The following is a 23,191-nucleotide window of genomic DNA, read 5'->3' on the forward strand; positions in this document are numbered from 1 at the left end:
GTGTCCTGAAAAAAGGGAGCCAATTTGGCCATTGTAAACAATTTTTTCTTTGAAATATAAAGGCAACATCAAATGCATGCAAATTCGGCCAAAATAGGCTTAGGTGTTAAAGGGTTAACCTTATATTTATAGTTATTTTGAGGGGGAAATAAATGGACTCTATTATATAAGCTGCGCACAGACTACTTTTCATTGTGTCAAAGTGTCATTTTGTCAGTGTTGTCCCATGAAAAAATATACTTTAATATCTGCAGAAATGCGAGGGGTATACTCACTTTTGTGGTACACTGTATTTCATTTTGCCCCCTTCCCCAGCATGTAATGTGAAACTGTCCTCATCCTGTCTTCCTGTTGATATTTTTTCCAAAGACTTCACTTATCAGTTGATGGGACACCGGGCTCAAGGCCGATCTGTAGGGGGCCTATTTTCAAAAAAACTTAAAATTCAAATATTTCCAAAACCAAAGCCGATAGTGACCTTAAACAACAACAGGCGCCTCCTTAGGCTTATATGAGTCTCCGTGAGCAGCGAAACCCTAAAAAGTCAAAGTCGTTCCCTAATAAAATCCTGATTAATTATTTTTTATATAAGTATAACAAAACTTAAAATGGCTATAAAATTCTCAAATTTTACGCTAGATGCACAAAAATCACCAAATGAAGGGATAATCACCTATGTTTTCTGGACCAATAGCAATATCTAACATAACATATACGTTTTTGCCCTAAATACCAACTTTTTTTTTTTTTTTTTTTTTAAATCTAGTGCAAGTTTTCAACAGCTAATAAATCACTCAATTTTCACATCAGAAACTTAATACTTGAGGTAAGAATGCAGAATCATCTTAATTTTACTCAACAAAAGCAAAAATTGCATTTTTCCATATACAATCACTACTTATTTAGGTTTAATTCCGATGTTACTATTGCCTCAGCACGTCTTGCAGGCTATCTGGTGCTTGTCGTTTTTAGATTGAAATGTACATAAAATCAAACAATTAAGATGCGATTTTTTTTTGTATGGACGCAGAAATGTCTAAATTACCAATTTTTTTTTTTGCCAAAAAACAGGCAGTTGGCTGAAAATTACCTGATCATTTTAATGTAAAGTTACGCTATTGTTTATGGATACAACATGGCAGCCATGACAAAACAAAGAGCTTTTTAAGTTAAAAGTTCTCGTAAATAAATGCGTACATCCCTGATTTTCTACAAATATGAACATAAAACAGTCTAGATTCTTGTTTGAAAGCAAAAAAACAAACAAAAAACAAACGGGCAGTTATCATTCATTTTATGTAAATATTTCAAGCTAAATTTGCGCTATTGTGTATGGATACAGCATGGCGGCCATTACAAAACAAAGAGATTTTTAACTTGTGAAAATTCTTGTAAATAAATAAGTAATTTCCAGAATGTAGATATGAACGTATAACAGTCTAGATCAGGGGTCCCCAACCTTTTTTGCACCACGGACCGGTGTTATTTGGGTCTTTTTTTTCACGGACCGGTGTTCTGACAAATTTTACAACCCATCAAAAATTGCAACGATGCGGTTCTGCGCATGCGCGTAACGTTAACCATAGCCGCAAAATGCGCAAATGCAGTGATTCCAAAGTAAACACTACAAACTTTCTTGAAAGAGGAATATTAACTTACGTTTGATCATGGAAGGACTTGTAGAAAAGTTCTCCTCAGATTCATCCTGCCATGTAAGCTTCACACAACAGCTGCACACCGCGCTCACCATTAACGACTTCGCCTTGTCGTTAAACATTAATTAAGAAGCCTGCTTCACAAAGATACGATGTTGGAAATAGTAGCAAGGTTTTCAATGCTCTTGTCGCGATGTCAGGATATTCCAGAATAACTTTAATCCAGAACCTCGGTAGAGTTGTTGTCTCAAATGTACTTTTAATAAGGTCGCCGTCATTTGCGATCTGTTTATTCACAAACGGGTCACGAATCCACTCCTTCGCAGTTCGTGGGTCTTCGAGGTTGTAGGCTCGTCAGGTGCTCTTTTCGCCGTACAAATATCCTTTTCGCTGTAAAAATATTTCCAAAGACGTCTGTTTTCCTATTATCTTCGCTCGTGTGGGGGCTAATTATTTCCGGGACCAAATGTGCTGCGCCGCGGCCTAGTAATACACTATTATCGAGGACAAGCGCACATAGATATATTATATACACAAACAAGATGTACTGCTAGCAGTCCAATCAATGTACTTCTATGACAACATTGTAATCCATCCCGTTGTATTATATCTAGAGTAGACAGAGATATTGGTGTGTTAAGCAGGGGCACAGGGTTAATTCGGCCAGAATGCAGTCGTTATTAAATTATTTTTCTTTGCGGCCCGGTAGCAAATGCGCCACGGACCGGTACCGGTCCGCGGCCCGGCAGATGAGGACCTCTGGTCTAGATTCTCTGTTAAAAGTAGGGTTGTTCCGATCATGTTTTTTTGCTCCCGATCCGATCGTTTTAGTTTGAGTATCTGCCGATCTCGATATTTCCTGATCCGATTGCTTTTTTTTGCTCCCGATTCAATTCCAATCATTCCCGATTATTTTTCCGGATCATATACATTTTGGCAATGCATTAAGAAAAAAATGAATAAAACTCGGACGAATATATACATTCAATATACACTACATAAGTACTGTATTTGTTTATTATGACAATAAATCCTCAAGATGGCATTTACATTATTAATGTTCTTTCTGTGAGAGGGATCAACGGATAGAAAGACTTGTGACTTTGTATATTGTGACTAAATATTGCCATCTAGTGTATTTGTTGAGCTTTCAGTAAATGATACTGTAGCCATGCCCAAATGCATGATGGGAAGTGGAACCATGACTGTGCATAGTGCTACCAATTGATATATCTTCTCTGCGTTGGGAGATAATATAAGGTGTTAAGAAATAGATTATTTGCTACCTTGCTTCCCCACATTGCTTCCCATGATATTTCTAATCATAGGGAGAGGGATTGTAAGGCTTTAGCCAATTAAAAAATGGCTCCAAAGGCTGCCAAAATTCACTCTACTCATTTTACACTGCCTTTTACTTCTCTATATATGTAAAACGGCGCCATTACAGACTGAGCGCGACAATACGTGGGTGGGTTGTGCAGCGCATGCATTAATTGCGTTGAATATTTTAATGTGAGACATTTTTTAAAAAATTAATTACCGCCATTTTCGGGATAAATTTGATAACCCTACCTTAAGCCTAAACTAAAGACTCTAGATGAGTGTAACATATTATGTTTGTAACGTTAAATACAATTAGAAAACAATTTAATTAATTAAAAAAAAAAATTTTTTTTAAAGGCATGGCCAATATTTTTTTGTCGATTCCAATACTTTGAAAATGACGTGATCGGGACATTTCTAGTTAAAAGCAAAAAAAAAAAAAACGGGCAGTTATCATTCATTTTACGTAAATATTTCAAGCTAAAGTTACGCTAATTTTTCCCCATTCGTTTTTTTTTAAAACATTTCAAAGTGCATGCATGGTACTATTTCATCTTTCAATTATCTTGAAGCCTCGACCAAATCACTCTTGAGACACTCCTGCCTGCTTGTATGCAGGACAACCTTCGTCCTTTTCCACCTAAATCCGGCATTTGAATGCAACGTGTGTTTGAGTTTGTAGCAGTGAAAGCTGCACGACACTCTGCCTGGCCTGGCATCTTACGGGAAGGCATGGCGCAAAGTCTGTAGAAGCTGTCTAGTCAACTGATGGTGAAGTCTATGTGATTTCTTAGTTTGAGTGTTGAGTGGTCAATGTAATGTTCCTTTTTAGAGCAATTCGACTGTCCCCGTCAGTGGCAGCCAATGAGCTGGCTTGTCAGTTTTCACGTGGCTGTTTTTTGTCATCCGCCCCCATCGACGGCAATAGACGTCCAATCGATTTGGACCATGAATGAGCATTCGTCTATCGCCGTCAATGGCAGCTACATTGATGATGTGTCAACAGTTTTAGTTGGTCCCTTTGCAGCGTTTAACTTGGACACGCGTGATCGGCCGCCAGGGGTGATGAAAATGTCAATTCTCGCGCATGGTTGGAGTCTAAGTGATTTCTCACGTTGCGACCACACTTGCTCTCCTCCTCCTCTGAGCGGTCTCTGGAGGTCAAGGTCAGCGTCAGGAGACTTTGACGGCTGTCAAGGGCGAGCGTCACGGTGCCCCGACCACACCCCCATTCGTGCATTCTTGTTTTAACCTTGGAGGTGGCATCCAATCATCTTCTTCTGGGTCTTTTTTTTAATGTGGTTGGTCAATCCTCCTTCCTCCTGCTCTTTGCGTGTCCGCTGGAAGGACGTTTGCCTTCCTGCGGGGGGGTTCATGTCGGTGGGGGTGGACATTGAGAGATGAGTTATCGATTAGACAGCGGGCCGACGACATGATGCCACTCGGACGGACGGATGGACGAGCGATGGGGGAGGAGAAAGACAGAGGATGAGCTTATGTGACATGCACGCCTACAAAATGCAACACACACACACTCACACACACGCACGGTTGCCTTCATTTGGGACACCTGCACATCTCTAATCAAAGATTCGCACTGAAGGCTAACATAATCAAATTAGCTCATGATTTATGGTGAGTTTTGATGTTTGTTGCTAAATCAATCAATCAATCAATCAATAAATAATAATAAAAATTGTTGTCCACTGGAGTGGTCATTGTCCCTAAAAGGCCTACAGTTTAATAAAAATTCCAATTGATTTAAACGGGGAAAAACAATGTCACTTTTTGTTAGACAACATTAGGTGTCCAATTCATACAAACTGGGAGGGCTGACTCTGAATGCTGATGTTAAATTATTAGTCTATAAAGGATAACATTTAAGATATGTATGGCATTGTCACGTATGACAAGGCAAAGAGGTCATATAGTATAACAGTAGTACATATGTATGTATGTACTGTATGTATATATTAGGGCTGTCAAACGATTAAAAATTTTAATCGAGTTAATTACAGCTTAAAAATTAATTAATCATAATTAATCGCAATTAATCGCAATTCAAACCGTCTATAAAATATGCCATATTTTTCTGTAAATTACATATATATTCTGTAAAATAAATTGTTGGAATGGAAAGATAAGACACAAGATGGATATATACATTCAACATACGGTACATAAGGACTGTAGTGGGCATTTCACTCTACTGTCATTTAAATCTGTCTATGCTGTCCTCACTCCGAAGCGTCTACTTTTTCCAAAGCTAGACAGCTAGTGAACGACGCCTTAATAATTCTTCTTCCTTTTTCATCTGATTTATTAATAAAATGGCCTCAAACCATTGTCCTCTTTAGACCGTCGTAAAACTACAAAATAAAAGTACACAAGCATTGCATTAGCAACAACGTTAGCTTAGCACGCTATACAGGTTCACTAAACATCAACAAAAAGCGTCTCATACAAAAAATATAACATTTCGCTTACTAACATAACCATACTTACGGACAAATCTTGTCCAAGGATCATATAAGCACAACATTATCAGCCCGAGACGTCATGCAGCCATAATGAACGGGTAAGAAAACAATAAACCATGTCGCAAAGCGACCACAAGAGTTCGCTGTTGGACAGCATAAAAAGCCTTGCTGTAAAACTTACCAAAAGGCAGAATACTTTCTGAGCGGGACATGTGCGTTAATTGCGTCAAATATTTTAACGTGATTAATTTAAAAAATTAATTACCGCGAGTTAACGTGATAATTTTGACAGCCCTAGTATATATATATATATATATATATATACTGTATTTATAAAAGCTACCTTTTTTTTTTATTTTTTTTTATTATAAACACATTGGACATATCACATTACAAAATCAGAACTTCATTTACTGAGGGGACACTCTGTGATGAAGTGATATACATACATTGGTATGAAAAAGTATCTGAACATTTTGGAATTTCTCATATTTCTTTATAAACCACCATCAAATGTGATCTGATCTTTGTCAAAACCACACAGATGAAAAAACAGTGTCTGCTTTAACTAAAACCACCCAAACATTTATAGGTTTTCATATTTTAGGATAGTATGACAGTGACAATGACAGAAGGGGGAAAAAATAAGTTTGTGAACCATCAATTTGAATTCATTCTTTCACTGATGATCGCAAGTTGTCCAGGCCCAGAGGTGGCAAAACAGACCCAAATGATGATGCTCCCTCCACCATGCTTCACGGTGGGGATGAGGTGTTTAATGTTGGTGAGCTGTTCCATTTTTTCTCCACACAAGACGTTGTGTGTTACTCCTAAACAATTCAACTTTATTTTCATCAGTCCACAAAATATTTTGCCAAACTTTCTGTGGAATGCACAAGTGCCTTTTTGCGAACATTAAATGAGCAAAGATGTTTTTTTAGACAGCAGTGGCTTCCTCCGTGGAGTCCTCCCATGAACACCATTCTTGGGCATAGTTTTACATATAGTTGATGTGTGCACAGAGAAAATGGACTGTGCAAGTGATTTCTGTAAGTGTTTAGCAGACACTCTAGGGTTATTTTTTACCGTTCTGAGTATCCTGCGCTAAACTCTTGGCGTCATCTTTGTGGGACGGCCACTCTTTGGGAGAGAAGCAACAGTTCCAAACTCTCTCCACCTGTGGACAACCTCTCTGACTGTCAGTTGATGAACATTCAGAGTTTAAGAGATGGTTTTGTATCCTTTCCCAGCTTTATACAAATCAACAATCCTTGATCGCAGGTCTTCAGACAGCTCTTTTGACCGAGCCATGATGCACATCAGACAATGCTTCTCATCAAGCCAATTCTTCCCAGGTGTGTGTTTTATAGTGGGTAGGACAGCTTTAAACAGTGATTGAGCACACACCTGACTTTAAATTGTTTGGTAAAAATTGGTTTCAATTGCTCTTTAAGGCTAAGGAAACTTATAAATGTTTGGGTGGTTTTAGTTAAAGCAGACACAGTTTTTTTTTTCTGTGTGATTTTGACAAAGATCAGATCACATTTGATAGTGAGTTTATGCAGAAATGTGAGAAATTCCAACCGGTTCGGATACTTTTTCATACCACTGTACCTGCTAATCGATATTTTAGAGGGAGAACAGGAAAGGTCAGGGCAAGACAGAGCAAGGAAAGACACCCCTGAGAGTATGACAGGGAAAAACATTGAAATCTTATTAGTCTAAAGTAATAAAATATTAAAATAAATTGAGACAGTGTCTCATAAGAAAAAGTTTGTCATGTTTTGTTTTGTATATTTTTTTTTGTTTTGTTTTTTACAGAAAATGAGGCTGAATTTTCTCATTTAAAAAAGGCAATCTACCAAGTTTATAAGGGAAATTATGTTGCATTACTGTATACATTTTGTTTCTTAGGATGAAAGTCTTTTTTTTTTTTTTTTGTCTTCCAACATAATGTTCCCTGCAGAGAGTGCGGGAAGCCAACGTTGATGAGGAATAAATGCGGGAAGGTTGGGGGTTAATGGCGCCCATTTTTTTCCCTTTTTTTTTTTGATGAGTGAAGCGGCATTAGTATTGTTCACACGGGCACAGACTTCCTCCCTCCATCATGCGGCCACGGCTTGCTGCAGCGTTGCCGTGGCGACGCAAAAAAATGCAGAAATACTTCCGTCCTTCAGACACGAAGGAAGGAAGGATGTAACTGTATTTGTCGTTAAGTGCCAGAAAGGAATAAAAATCTTCCGTGAAGCCATTTGCCAGGTTAATCAGCTGCGGGTTCCTATGGATTTACCTGCTGCGTTACCATGGCGACAAGCTCATTTGTTTATCCCCGGTTCTCCGTATCTCACCTTCCTGCCAACCTGCCGCAAAGACCCGCCGCTCTCTAACTCTCTCGCTCACATTCATTTTATTGGCAGGCAGCATTTCCATGGAAACATCCTGAAACCATGGCAACCGTTTCAATCAAGCCAAAGGCTCTCACACAAGTGCCGTACTTTACTTCAGGCCTCTTTTGCTCTCTCTTTTTCTCCATCACGTCCCTTGTTGGCCGAACGTGACATCATCATCTTGGTAGTCGTGGTCGTCAAGTGGTCACACGCCAAAAACATTCAAATTATTATGCGGGAAACCAAGCAAAAATGATTCTTTGGCTTTGCAAAACTTTACTCTTGAAAATATTGACATTATTCATGATGTAGAGAAAAAAGTCAAGGCAAAAATAGAGTCGACCTTCTCTATTTACAGGTTTTTAAATTCTCATCAATGAACACATGATGACAACACACAATTCATAACAAAATAAATTGATGGAATAAGAGAAAAAAGGTTTCTTTATACAGTATTATTCATATTCTCCCTATGCAAAGGAGCAAGTTCATCCCAGCCTCTGGAATTGACCCATACGTGGTGGAAAAATACTAACTGTAAACAATACACTCCTATGGCCCTCTTATCATACCTTTGAGGAAGAAGGTTTAAATATTTACAGAGAGGAGAACAGGCACTTTGGGAACAAGCCTGATGACTATCAAAACAGCAATAAATGAATACGTATAATCATATATGATTATTCGACAATATATTTCTCTTCAATGATAAACTAATTTTACGTGAATAATTTTTTTGGTCAAAAAAAAGTTTTTTCTTCCTCTGCAGAAAATCTGAAAAGAAAAAAATGCAACCTGGAACTATGTAACCAGTGAAGCACATTTGAAAGAAAAGAGTTGATTATTTCTTGTTACAGGATGTTTTATTCTTATAACGAACAGGAGATGATGACATATAATTCAGGAGTAAAAAAGAACAATGAATTTACACTTAAAGACATACAAACAGAAAAGACATTACAGTCCGGTACCGGGACACGGAGAGTGTGTCCTGCCTCTCAGCTCTAAAGGCCGAGTTATACTTCCGCGTCAGACCTACGCCGTCAAGGAAGAACCGAGTTACGACCCTACGCCGTAGCCTGACGCGCGCCTCTCGAATTTTCTAACCTTCGCGTCCCGTAGACGTGTATGACGTGGCGAAAACGGACTGTGATTGGTCCGCTCAGACTGTTGTTTCCGGTTTAGCGCCAAATCACCGCCATTGTAGAATAGAATTAAACATTATTTTCTACACGCAAAAATGGACCAAGCCGACGGGAGTATCATCGAAGAGCAAGTCTCGTCAAGACATTATTGTGATTGCCAAATGGCAAGGTCGGCGATTGAAAAAAAAAAAATGGAAGAACCACCGAGACGTGTGTTCGGAATCGAGTGGCCACACGAAGCGGTGACCCAGTCGGCCAAAAACTGTCGACTTTTTATCACTTTATGTCATATTTTTGGTTGGTGCACTTCATCATTTATTGTGTACATATGTTTGCTGTGAGTCTGTGACTTATTTACGTGTCACACTTCAAGTATATGAAGAATAAAGCACAGATTTGGTGTCAAAAGAGTTGTTTTGATCTTTAATTTTCAATAACACAGTTGACACACGATACATCATCACTGATTGAGAGTGCCTCGGTGCTATTTATGATAACGTTAAAATCAAGGCTCCCAACGCAGTTTGGGAAGTTCCATAGACGCCAGAAATCTGCTATGGCTTCCCACTGGCTGGTTGTAGGACACGGCAAACAAATCGGGCTGGAGGGCTTTGCGGACCTTGAACGCAGTGTTTGACGCCAGTTTGAAGCTAGCCGCCACAGCTAGCTCTCTCCACCCGAGTCTAAAACTCTCTGTGTGGCATCAAAAGTCGGCCAGACCGCCTCGAAACAGTCTTCTGCGTCGCCTGCCCCTCAACATTTGTATGTTCAATATTTATTCAGTGTTGATGAGCAGAATATTTACTTTCAAGAGTTCCATCTTGCATTGTTTATTTTTTCTCCGACTAGCATAAATCAACAAGCATGCCCCAAAACCGTACAAACATAACGCCACATCCCTCTAGTGACTTGGCGGTGAATTACAGAGCAACGCGTTCCCTCACCGCAGAACTATCGAATGTCGAATGACGCCGTAGTCGCTGTGCCGTCACCGCAACGCGGGAGTATAACTCAGGCTTTACACTTCCTTACTCTTCCTACCCCCTTTGGGGAGGGTTAACTTCCCCTGAAGCATTGCTTGGAATGTGCAACCCCCAGCCCCTGATCAGATTACATACACTGGTAAGAGGGCCTGTGTGAATATTGGAAGAAAAGCAAATTGGCGGCTACCACATATGATTATTGTGAATAATCAGAAATATAAAGTTCTACACCAGGTACTCCAATGTACAACAATGTTATTTTTTTTAACTCAATTTTTGTTTTGAGTCTTGTATTTTAGCCAAAGAAACTTTATGAATGTGATATTTCTTTCAAACAAATCCCGATTTTAATATTATTTCAAATAAACCCTAAAAAAAAAAAAAAAAAAATCCCTATAAAAGTTTTGATGCATTCATTCAAAACAAGGCAAATACATATGAATGGACTTATACATGTGGCTATATAGCTAACTGCTAATCTTTAGTCTCTTCAGTATGTTGACATAATGTATTAAAACAATAAAACAACAGTAGCAACAAGTAGAACAGCAGGTAGAGCAATTTCAATAAAAGATACTTTTCAAGAAAGAAAACAAGGGCAATTGTTAAGGCCCCTGCTCCCTGGGTGTTCTTCCTCCTGCTTGTATGTGTCTTAATTGCAGTATTGGACAGATGGGTGAGCCTGAGACCAGGTGCAGTCGATCATCATGAACAGCCTACTTAAGTCAGTCCCCGGCCTGACTTCGTCACTGGATCAACAACTCTACTCCACGGGTTTGTGACGCTAGCATTCACGTTGACCCAAGATTTGTATTGCTTCTATTCAGCTCACCTTGTCTTTTTTTTTTACAGATCCTGCATTGCTCGCCTTCCTTGACTACTTACCTGTTCACTCGCCAAATGCCCACCAGATCATTTGGACACAGGTTGCGTTCGTATTATGCAATAGACAAGTTTCCTGAGCGAAACATGGGCAGCGCCATCTTGGAAAATTTCTGCCCGAACTTCCGATTTAGAAGGAACAACATGAATTGTGGTTGAAGTACGCAGCGTGTTGACAAAGTTAAAACTGCAAAATTAAACCAGAGGACCCCACGGAATCTCCAAAAATGGATTCAGCATGACGTAGATAAAGCTCCAGGACTTTCTGTCTTGTGCGTTTGTTCTCATCACTTCGTTGATCATTCGTGGACAATTTTTTAACAACCTGTCAGCCTGTGCTGACGTGAGGTGTAGATGGTAAATGGTAAATGGTGTTATACTTATATAGCGCTTTTCCACCTTTCAAGGCGCTCGTCGTCCACTTGAGTGACCAAAATGAGGTGAAATGACAAATAATATTACTGGACATTTACCAAACGCAGAAGGGATGACACTGATTTTGTTGTTATAAGGGAATACTACAAGATATGTACATATAAACAAAAATAGTATGTCATTCTTTTTTATTGCAGATATTGATCACAATAAAACATTTGGACAACATGATTCCATTTCTTTTATTTAAAACGATTGGTGCATATTAACGAAGGTGGAGCATACTACACTAGAATGTGATATCAGAGGGAGGGATCCTCGCCAAACTTTCACCCGACATTACGGAGACCCTCTGCTGCCTGTTCTCAGTAATTCCAGCTCCAATCTTAAAGTTGCTGCAGTTAAAAAGCTCGTAGTTGGATCTCGGGATCCAGCCGCCATATGTAAACAGAGCTTTTCCGGTGAAAATTATTGTGAATAAATACTTAACCCCTTATAGCCTAATGTATCACATTTGCTACACTTAGAATTTCATTATTTTGAGACTCTAATTTAGAATTTTGAAATTTATTAAAATAAATAAATAAATAAATGATGGATGCAAGTCAACACTTGCATCTGCAGGTTCCATGAGAAAAAAACAACTGGATTTAGCTAGGGTTATATATATTAACAATTAGAGCGCTTATTACACATATTCATTTAGATTTTTCATTTTTTTTGCAAATTTGAAAAAAGTACCATTAGGACCTTATTTTTTAAATTTTGGGATTCTCAGACAATTGCTTCATGTTGCAGGCTTTAAAGGGTTAAATCCGACGATATGGACGTAAGACAGTCTCGATTCTTGGTTAAAAGCAAAAAACAAACAAAAACGTGCAGTTAGCATTTATTTTACGTAAACATGTTGAAGAACTATGCTAGTCTATTAGACAATGTGGCGGCAGCCTTACAACAGAGCTTTTTACGTTGAAAATTCTTGTGAAAAAAATAAATATAATAATTACATTGAATCCTCGAAAAAATCACTCCTGAGACAATCCTTCCTGTTTGTATGCGGTACAACTTTCATACTTTTTCAACATAAATTCGGCAATGGATGGCTGCATGTGTCGCTGCGACCGACTGCTAATAACTGAAGCGGATTGTGGGATGGCCCCCTACTTGAAAGCGTGGCGCAGTGAAGGTGGAATCTGACCCGTCAATATCATTATGAAATCTATGACTTGTGCAACACAACATTCCTACTGTCCGCCGCAGCTAGACAAAAGTGAATGTAAGATGTCCTCTCTCACTGTCAAGTCAGCCACGCGGTGCGTTGATGAGGTACACCACGCAAAACACATCTACCACATTAGAGCACGATTTGCAACATTATTACAGGTATTATCATTATTATTATTATTATTATTATTATGATTATTATTATTATGATTTTTATTCATAGTTTGTTTTGCTCTGTGTAACTTCTATTTGCAATAGTACCAGCAGCATTTATTAAGGATTTAGTGTAGGTTTTCGGTCTGTGGAACGAATTGATGGGATTATAATGTATTCTTATGGGAAAATCCTGCGCAACATATGACCATTTCGACTTACAAACAAGGTCCTTGAACTAATTAACTTCGTATATAGATGTTCCACTGTATTATATAAATATATATTAGGGCTGTCAAAATTATCGCCTTAACGGGCGGTAATTAATTTTTAAATTAATCACGTTAAAATATTTGTAGCAATTAACGCACATGCCCCGCTCAGACAGATTTAAATGACAGTACAGTGAAATGCCCACTTGTTAATTGTGTTTTAGGGAGATTTGCCGCCCTCTGCTGGCGCTTGGGTGCGACTGATTTTATAGGCTTGATCACCCATGAGCATTGTGTAAGTAATTATTGACATCAATAATGGCGGGCTTCTAGTTTATTTTTTGATTGAAAATTTTACAAATTTTATTAAAACGAAAACATTAAGAGGGGTTTTAATATAAAATTTCTATAACTTGTACGAACATTTATCTTTTAAGAACTACATGTCTTTCTATCCATGGATCGCTTTAACAGAATGTTAATAATGTTAATGCCATCTTGTTATAATAAACAAATACAGTCCTTATGTACCGTATGTTGAATGTATATATCTCCATCTTGTGTCTTATCTTTCCATTCCAACAATAATTTACAGAAAAATATGGCAAATTTTATAGATGGTTTGAATTGCGATTAATTGTGATTAATTAATTTTTAAGCTGTAATTAACTCGATTTAAAATTTTAATCGTTTGACAGCCCTAATATATATACATATATTACATTTTTGCATCGGGAGAAAATACTTTTACTTTTTACTTGTCAAGTAAATTCTATATTAAATATTATATACTTTTATTTGAGTAAATTTTGTCTTAGATATTTGTACTCTTTACAAGTTGAATACTTCACCACTGGATGTATGCTTATTTTCATGCAACAAATAAGGGGCCATTGTGCAGAAAAATGTTTAAAAGCAACTTTTCTCCTAGTTTCATCACCTTTTTTTCCTTGTAAGCTTGAACTTCAGCTTCACTGTCCAGGTGATAGTTTTCTTTGAAATGGCTAAATCAAATCCCATCATAAAAAGTCCACTCTATCTTTCTTCCATTTTTCCTAGATTTTTTTCCTATTCTTTAAGCATTTTTTTAAATCCCTAAAATGATGTGAAAGTCACTTAAATTTGACGATACCCTCGAAAAAACGTGAATTTTTTCTTGGACTTGTTAGAAAAAGCCTCCTTTAATAACATAGCATTGCAACCTTTTTTCATGGAAGACTGATACATTTCCTTTGGAAAAACTCCCAATTCAGCACTTGGTTCCAATCTCACTTGACACTGTGGAAAGTGACCGCATATGTGAGAGTTCATAGATTGTCGTGTGTGTTTGTGTGTTGAAAGTTGCAGTCACTCTCGACTGATGTCAATTTGTGTGTGCATAGAGATGCGGTCGCTTAGCAACCGGGCATCAGTGAGAGTGTGTGTGTGAAGCTCAGGTGGTGACACGCTGTTCTTCTTTTTTCTCCTGAAGCACCACACGGTGTGTGTGTGTGTGTTGTGTGTGTGTGTTTGTGTGCGCTTTGATGTGTCAATCATCCCAGGAAGACGACGCCCCCCGCTGGTTTTCAGGTAAACGGGAAAAACATTGCAGTACTGCACTGCAGGTCTACCGTGCGACCATTCGACAACATTTTAATATTTGTCATTTGAACGTCTTCGTGAAGTATGAATCAACAGTTTCAAGGGACAAATGAGAGATCTAAGAGGATGCTTTATTTACAAATTATCAAAAAGTTGCGAATAACTAAAATTGATAGTTCTCTTAAAACATTTTGAAATTAATTTGTACTGATCAGTTTTTTTTAAAGGATTTTCTTTAGAAATACCTATTTTTAAAAATTATATAACTAAAATATTTTTCTCATGATTTTTTAAAACATTTTCAATTATACACATAAATTGAAAAAAAAAAAAACATCCTCCTTTTGTTTTCATTTAAACAAAAAAAAGTGTATTATAGTATAGTATGGTATAATATTGTTATAAAAGGTTTTTTTTTTAATTTATATAGTCCTTTATTATTGGATGAATTCAAATAATATCAATCAAATACCTGATAACTAATTTTTTTAATTACTCAAATAAAGTAAATAAGAATTATTGAAATTAATGTTTTTTCTTCACAGTTTTTGTCGCTTACATTACAAAAAATAGAGGGAAAAAATGTAATTTCTTTATGGGGCTTTGCAAGGCAAAATTCCTTTTTTTGTTGTTGTTGTTTTTTTTTATTTTAAAAATGGTGTTTCTTCGGCGCACTCGTAGCCCCAACCGTTTGACCGACCGTCACCTCTTCAATATCAAAATGACCGGAATTTTTGCGCAACGCAGGGAATTTTTTTGAATGACCCCCCCAAAATTTTCTGTTCACCTGTAAATGTTTTTTTTTTTTTTTTTCCAAAATGCATCTAGTCCTATATGTTTTTGACTAAATCGCATAATTTACACATAAAAAATCCAGGACAGTAAGGGGCATAAGTTGTATGTACAGAATCTTCCCAAAATTTACAGTTCCCTCAGAATTCACCAAAAACCATTCATTTCTAATGGGGATGCCATTGACTGCAATGTACGTCGTTCCATTCATTTCTAATGGCAACCATTTTCCCTTCTTTTTCAATCGCAGGAAAACACAGGTGGTTGTGATTTTTAGCCCCTTACCATTACAGTCTATTGAAATTCAACTGGGGCCCATGTAAGTCAGTGCCATTGACAGCCATGTACATCCAAATTTCCCATTCATTTTCAATGGCAGAAAAACATGTATGGTTTTCACTTTTGACCGTACACTTACCATTACAGCCCATTGACATTCAACAGGCACACAAGTAAGTTGATGCCACTGACAGACGTACGTGTCAATGCCATTGACAGCAATGTACGTCCAAATTTCCCATTCATTTTCAAAGACAGAAAAACATGAGGTTTTGATTTTTTGGCTATACACTTCTCATACAGCCCACAGACATTCAACAAGCGCTCAAGTATGTCAGTGCCAGACATGCATCTCCATGCCATTGACGGCCATGTACAATACGTCAAAATATCAAGAGGAAGTGACCTTATATATAAACAGGAAGTGTCCCCGTAATATCCAATCTGTATCTACCACAGCCAAGCCCCTTTGTAATTTTTCCAGAAATTGCAGTTCCTACTTTAATTTTATTCTTTTTTTAACTACACATGCTAATGAAATACATTATTTTAAATATCCTCTGTTTAATTTTCATTTCTTAAAGTGCGTATGACAGGATTAAAAGTCCTAAATAGCATTATTATGTGAATTAGAATCATATTTTGAGACGATTCGACTACATACAACAATTTGGTAAAGCACAGATGACGAGAAATTAGTCTTTTAATCTGCCGTTTGGCCCCTGCCTGTCATTATAGCACTCTAGCGTCCCCAACAAGAGGATGACATCGGCAGGGTCATGGTTTCATCTGATTTAGAATTCAGCCTATTGAGGGGGAATTATTCAGAACGAGGAAAATGCGACAAAGAGAGCCGTAAAATGTCACAGTTTCAATCTCTCTACTCCAATATCTTTAAAGGATATTCTTTTTATCGAAGTATTTTTCCCCAATTGCTAAATAATTGGTATGGTCATGACAAATAACAGTCCTGTGTTAAATGGAATATGAAATATTAAAAATGCTTTTATTCAGTACGACATGGCAAAATTACTCCATACTGGTCAAAACTGTCGACGTGCACCTTTATGCCACCGCAGTTAGTCCGGCTTTTGTCATTTCCCTTCCCCGGCTTCGGAGAGTGTAAACAAACCAGGAGGAGTGACAGCTAGCCAACATGCTAACCCGAACCGAGTGATGTTTCTTATTCTCGCCTGTCGAAGTGAAAAAGCACACAGTTACCCCGGATCATCTCACACGGCGGCGGGGTTTTCGATTGTCTTCGCTGATCAGCAACCCACCCGGCGGTGAGCAAGTTAAAGCTTGTCATTCCCCTGCTGCGGGCAGGAAAGCTCGTTTGAAGGGGAAGCAGCTGGAGAATGACCGCCGGACAAACTGGCCGATGTCGAGGAGCGAGTAGCTGCCACATGGTCAACACAAATATGGCGTAAATTAGTGTTTAACTACACGGCGAACATGTAAATAGTGAGAGAGTGGCGTGCAGTTAATATGCAGTTAACATGGCAGTATGTGTCTGAGGAAAACTTTTCTACATATAAGTTCATGATCAAACGTAAGTAAATAGTCCTTTCTTTCAAGAAAGTTTGTAGTGTTTATTTTGCATTCGCTGTATTCGCAGCCATTTTTAACACAAAGTTGCAATTTCTGATGGGGTGGAAAATTTGACACAACACCGAGCACACGAAGAGGGCATAAGGCGAGTATAGCGCTCCCCTGCCGGGCACGAGAAGGACCGAAGGGGGTTGCGACAAGCCGCCGGTCGTCGGCCGAGTGGCATTTTCGATGGACAAGTAGCATTGTCAGCCACAATATGCAAACCACCTCGGTATTAAAACCTGTGCCATCATCCCAGTATTTGACATAATACAAAATACGATGTTTACTCACTTCCTCGTAAGTCCAATGGTCCCACAGTTGTCGGACTTGTATTGGCCATTCTCCAAGGGTGAACGGGAACTTTTTGAAACCCAAGAAGGCTCACACGTCTCCCCTGGTGTAGCAACAAATCCCTGCAGCACATTTGGCTGGCATGATGCGATAAAAAAACGAATTAATCTGCAAAATCAGCTGAATCCACAGTCTATCTGCATGCTATAAAGCAATGCTGTATTGTGAGACGCTGACCCGGGTATGTCACATTCGCTTTCATCCTCAACCCGAGATTGGAGCCAGAAGTTACTCATTTTCATGGCGCGGGATTCAAAAATTTAATAAATAAAACGATCGCTTCCACACACATCCAAGTGGTCATTTCATTCAGGAGCATAAAATACCACGTGAAATATGAAATAAACATGCATTTTGGTGTCATAGCCACTTTAAATAATAAAAAAATATATATATATATTGGAAAAGTTAGTTAAAAGTTGTATAGTCCTTTATTACTTGATAAAATCTTTTTAAAAATAAATAAATAAATCTGATTTTAGCATTTCAAATTTTCGTTTTTAACAGTACCTGTCAAGTGTTCATAATCACATTTTAGTAATACATTATCATATATTGACTTTTTTACCACAGCGGTTGCCATCTTAGATGAAGGTGTCGGCGGCGTCCTCTCTCACGGCTGCGTCGTGTTTGTTTTGCGGCCGCGCAAGTTAGCGCTAATTGCTTTGCTCAGTGGTGACGTGGGAAAAAGATCGGGCGAGAGAGAAAATGAGAACGAGCGCTGGCTAATTAGGCCGCTGTTGTCGGGGTGCCTTAATCAGCCTCTCGTGTTCTGCGCTAATGAGACCCCGATACCCACTGTTTGCACCATTGGCTCAACACTGTGTGTTGAATTAGCACTTCTCTTTGACATTAACTCTTCAGATGCCATTGACGGCGATAGGATGTCTATCGAACTGAACAGGCTAAATAAGTTTTTTGTACTATGCGTTGTTACTATATCAAGTGACAAACAGACTGAGGCAGCAGACGTACTTGAAGGATTTTATACTTGAAGAAAAAGGCAAAACTAACACTTGACGGCTCTTAAAAATGATTTAGTGGGCAGGTCATCTGTCAGGTCTGTCCTCATTTCTTCACCTCTTCCACTTTGTCCTTGAACACTGCAAGAGAAAAATGACAAACACGATGACGATGTCACACCACACTGAGGAAAGGGATGTTTGATTTCATAAGTTAATGAGACGTAGAAAGATATTGTCGAGGACGAGCAGGAAAAGTGATGCAATGATAACAAGTAAGAGCGCAATATAGTCCGCAGTGCAGATAAAACGATTGTCACTGAGACAAATTCAAAAAAGGTTTAATAAAAATACATATTTATAATTCAGTGGATTTTTTTTTCTTAAATGTGGCGGAAACACAGACAACACTGAAAAAGCAGTTTCTGCTCCTGCACTCCTCTTTAAAATTAAGTGCCGTATTTTAAGTCAAAACAACTGTTGTGATTCATGGCGCATGAAGCCCCCGAACTATTTTAATTTGTCCGTCTTACCCTGGAAACCCCCGTTTACAGACGTCGCGCAACCGCTTTTGTTTCAATAAATAAAACGAAGGTTATTAATTAGATTTAATATTCAAAATGTCTGTCATTTTTAGTTTAGAATCATTAATTGATGTCTAATATTTCGTTTAAAAAAAAACGACTTTAAAAATTATTCAATTTCACATTTTAAACTTTTAAAAAAATTACGTCACAATGAAAAAAATGGTGTCTGTAAAAAGTCATGGATATCTACCTCATAACTATCGCTTCATTGTATTTTTTTTTTTTTTTGTTACTGTCACATTTTCTCCGATATGTTAGATGATAAATAATGGAACCAAACAAAGAAACATTGGAAAAAAAACTTTTAAAAGGGTAAATATATGAAAAAGAAACTCTCAACCACTCCGGGATGTCTGCGATTTCTGCATCGCGACCCTTGTTTTATTACCAAGTTTCACCCATAAAATCCCCCAAAAATCCAGCTGAGGCCATTCACAGCTGTGTCTTGACACTCAGTGATACATGCTACATGGAGTTTTTGGATCGAAACAAGGTAAGTATGCGATAATATCTCGTTAAAGTCATGGCGTCTGTAATTCTGCTCTCGCCTTCAGATAGGGTTTTGCTGTTTAAATTTATTTTTTTCTTTTTTAAATGCCCTCCTGTTCAAAAATTTTCATGCCCCAAAAAATTGGGATTTTATGTTTTACAATGATGTATCACACATGCATATCGGACCATTTAGAAAGTTGGCCAAATTGGGGGTCTCAGAGCGGAACTTCAAGTCACCCGAGTGTTTTCCGCCATATATAAATACTGTAGATACAAGTTACAATGGAACTTTATAAATACCAAAGTCTTCAAGTTCAAATTATGGTAATTACCTATAAGGCGCACCTGAGTATAGGCCGCCACCCAGCAAATGTGACACAAAAACGGCATTTCTTCATAGATAAGCCGCACTGGACAATAAGCCGCAGCTTTCCTCATTGCATTATGGGATATTTACACCAAAAGATATTAACTGTATGTACACTTTATTTGACAGCGACATCATAAGACCAAACTAACTATCATGAAGCTTTGAACCAATTGGCTGCAAAGCTTTATTGCTTCAAGCAGCTGCAGTCAACCTCTGCTGCCACCAGCTGTCAACACTGTTCTCCCAAACATGCCTCCGAGCATGCATTGCAGCGCTACAGATGTGAATAACAATCAAAATTCATTTTCTGTGCTAATCATTTCCTCAGTTACTGTTCCATTTGTTTCATTAATTGCTAGTTATGGTATTTGGTAACATTTTATTTGACAGTGGCGCCATAAGACTGTGATAAGACCATCATAATTATGACATGACACTGCCATGAGCATTAATGAATGCTTACGACAGCAAGTTATCTAACGTTTGAATGGATGTAAAAGATCCAAACTGGACATAAAATGGAATTCGTGACATAATTTGCCGGATGACACTTAATGACATCTGTCATAAGCATTTATCAATGCCCATGATAGTGTCGTGTCATAATTATGACGGTCTTATGGCAGTCTTATGACGCCATACAGTAAGCATGAAAACAAAGGAGAATTCATTTTAAACTGAAAACTATTTGGTTTTACTGACGACAACAATAGTTAGATTTAGTTTTTAAAATACAAATGATTATAAATATGAAATACAACAATCTACGAAGCAACATTTAAAAAAGAAACCGTTCAAATAATAGAAAATAATTATAATCAACAGCATGGAAAATAATATAAATACTAATCAATTTTCAGGTAAAATTCAAACCATTTCAAAAGAATTCATTTCAACATTCATAAGAAAATCGAAGTTTTAACCCTTTATGCACTTATTTTCATTCTAAGAAATAAAAAATAATAGTTCATTTCTGCTTTTATTCATTTTAATTTGATTTTTTAATGATTTTTTAAAAAAATTATTAACATGTAATTTATGTTTTTATATGTTCTTACAAAAACCTCTACCATAATAGGAATAAGAATACAATAATAATTAATAATGGGAACTAATAGAAAATAATATAACAATTAAGGTTTATGAGTTTATGAATAAATTCAATGAATCAATAAATTGAATAAATCACCCCCTAAAATAAAAACTCTTCATCATTGGAGGAAAATGAATGAGGGGGCTTACCTCGGACCTCCAGCTTACACTCCACCTCGTCTTCTCCGAGCGCGTTGACGGCCTTGCAGGAGTAGCGCCCGCCGTCGTACGGGCTGGGTTTGCGGATGTTCAGCGTCAGCACGCCCTGGTTGTTCTGCATCAAGAACTTGGGGTCCTCTCCGATGATCATCTTGTTCTTCATCCAAATGATTTTCGGCTACAGCCACAACAAAATTCGGGCGTCATGACGGAAAGGCGCCAACGCGTGCGGCTAATACCTTTGGATGGCCGCGGACAGCACAGCTGATGGCGGTGGTGTAGCCCGCCACTACACTCCGGTCCACCAGGGGCGCTGTGAACTTGGGGGAAGCGCTCTGGTCCTTCTCTTTAAAGGGTGGAGGGTTGTACTCCAAACCTGGAGGACCAGTCAAGCTATAGGGTAAACAGTTTGCCATTCTAGCTAACACATTGGCTTACCCGTTTTGCAGATGACTGCAGTGTTGCTGCTGACGCCAGGATCTTCACTCAAACCGCAGACGTTCTCGCTGAAGACTCGGAAGGAGTACTCATTGCCCATGACCAGGTCGGACACGGTGCAGTTAGGCCGCCGGTTGTGCTCATACACGGTGAACCAATCCTGGCGCGATTATAGACGGGTGAGGCAAGTGATGGTTGTCTTCTTGTACACACTCACAAATCATTTTGGATTCAAAGCTACGGGTAAGATTAATACTTTTAAAAATGCAATAGTGTTTAATAACTTATTTATATTGTATGTATAATTAGAATTGAGACCTGGCGTCCACATACTTTTGGGGCATGTAGGCTACATTTGTATACAAAATGTTAATTTTGTGGCCTATTGTGACACAAAATGTGATGTCCATATATGTGGACACCAGGTCTTTATGAGTACTTGCCCTACAATAGTTACAGTGTATCACAAAAGTGAGTACACCCCTCGCATTTCTGCAGATATTTAACTATATCTTTTCATGGGACAACACCGACAAAATGACTCTTTGACACAATGAAAAGTAGTCTGTGTGCACCTCTCCAATCTCTGCAGCAATGCTGACAGCAGTCCTGTAACGAGTCACATGACATTTTGGAGGGGCATTTAGGGATGTACGTATTTACTAACGGGTGTACTCACTTTTGTTGCCAGGGATTTGGATATTAATGGCTATATTTTGAGTTATTTTGAGGGGAAAATAAATTAACTCTATTATACAAGCTGCACACAGACTACTTTCATTGTGTCAAAGTGTCATTTTGTCAGTGGTGTCCCATGAAACGATATAGTTAAATATCTGCAGAAATGCGAGGGGTGTACTCACTTTTGTGATACGCTGTATTCCACCCAAATCAAATCAGAGAACATCCACTTTTTTATTTTAAAAAAAGTAGGCGACACAACAAGAAAAACATGCCTATCATGCCTCGCTCACTAGTGCTGCGCTAGTATGTGTAATACTCGACTAATGACAGAATGGCCCCACAGTGGCAGAAGAAAGGAAAACCTGGTTCTTGTTGTGACATCACAACCAGAAGGAATGCATAGGGGCACTGGAAGTTACTCTCAGCAGGGGGTGCTGAGGATGTTATTTTGGTTTTCCCATCCAAAAACAGCTGTTCTTGTCCAAATTTGTCATGCTCGCGCTTGTTTTCCATACAAGGCTTACACACGTGCTGGATAGTTTACGTACAACTAATAGGCTACTGCAAAGACATTGTTCTATTTCACCTACAGTGTGTGTTGAAGTTTTTGTACTGGAAATAAAAGCACCCGTGTATTATAATGCAAATCCCCGCAGCTAGACAGCACAATGACACACAAACACATTTGAAAAACAAAAAGGCCCAATAAGCCTCGTTTTACACCCACTTTTCACAAGCCTTGGATAAATTGCACAAGAATATCCAACAGCGCTCTGCAACAATAATATGGCTACAATGCAAGCTATTTGAAGTTATCCGCAGTCTGAATCTACACTTAACATTCCTCCTTGAACAATATTATAAACTATCATACTCATAGTTTTTTTTTTTACCTCGAATTGAATTTTGGGAAAATTTAGCTGTTTTTGTAAAGAAAAACATTCTTTTTTGCGACATGTCAACAATTAACTTTTCCGTTCCAATAGCGC

At 38.2% G+C, this 23,191-nt stretch overlaps 1 protein-coding gene and 1 long non-coding RNA gene across 2 annotated transcripts in view; one reads left to right on the forward strand and one right to left on the reverse strand.

The window, feature by feature from the left end:
• Positions 1 to 6,926: 6,926 nt before the first annotated feature.
• On the forward strand, positions 6,927 to 11,461 carry LOC130904611 (uncharacterized). The gene is made up of 2 exons (XR_009060876.1): positions 6,927 to 10,747; positions 10,826 to 11,461. It is a non-coding gene; the product is annotated as an uncharacterized LOC130904611 (long non-coding RNA).
• Positions 11,462 to 18,392: 6,931 nt separating this feature from the next.
• The window catches only part of mybpc2a (myosin binding protein Ca), a 50,461-nt gene continuing 45,662 nt past the window's right edge, over positions 18,393 to 23,191 (reverse strand). Inside the window, exons 23-26 of the mRNA XM_057817471.1 lie at positions 21,519 to 21,678; positions 21,320 to 21,456; positions 21,072 to 21,258; positions 18,393 to 18,521 (exon numbers count right to left, since the gene is read on the reverse strand). Coding sequence (XP_057673454.1) covers positions 18,487 to 18,521; positions 21,072 to 21,258; positions 21,320 to 21,456; positions 21,519 to 21,678 — 519 coding nt within the window. The 3' untranslated portion in view covers positions 18,393 to 18,486. The remainder of the gene's footprint in view (positions 18,522 to 21,071; positions 21,259 to 21,319; positions 21,457 to 21,518; positions 21,679 to 23,191) is intronic.

Source organism: Corythoichthys intestinalis, chromosome 16 (assembly GCF_030265065.1).
Source record: "Corythoichthys intestinalis isolate RoL2023-P3 chromosome 16, ASM3026506v1, whole genome shotgun sequence".
Classification (NCBI taxonomy): Eukaryota; Metazoa; Chordata; class Actinopteri; order Syngnathiformes; family Syngnathidae; genus Corythoichthys; species Corythoichthys intestinalis.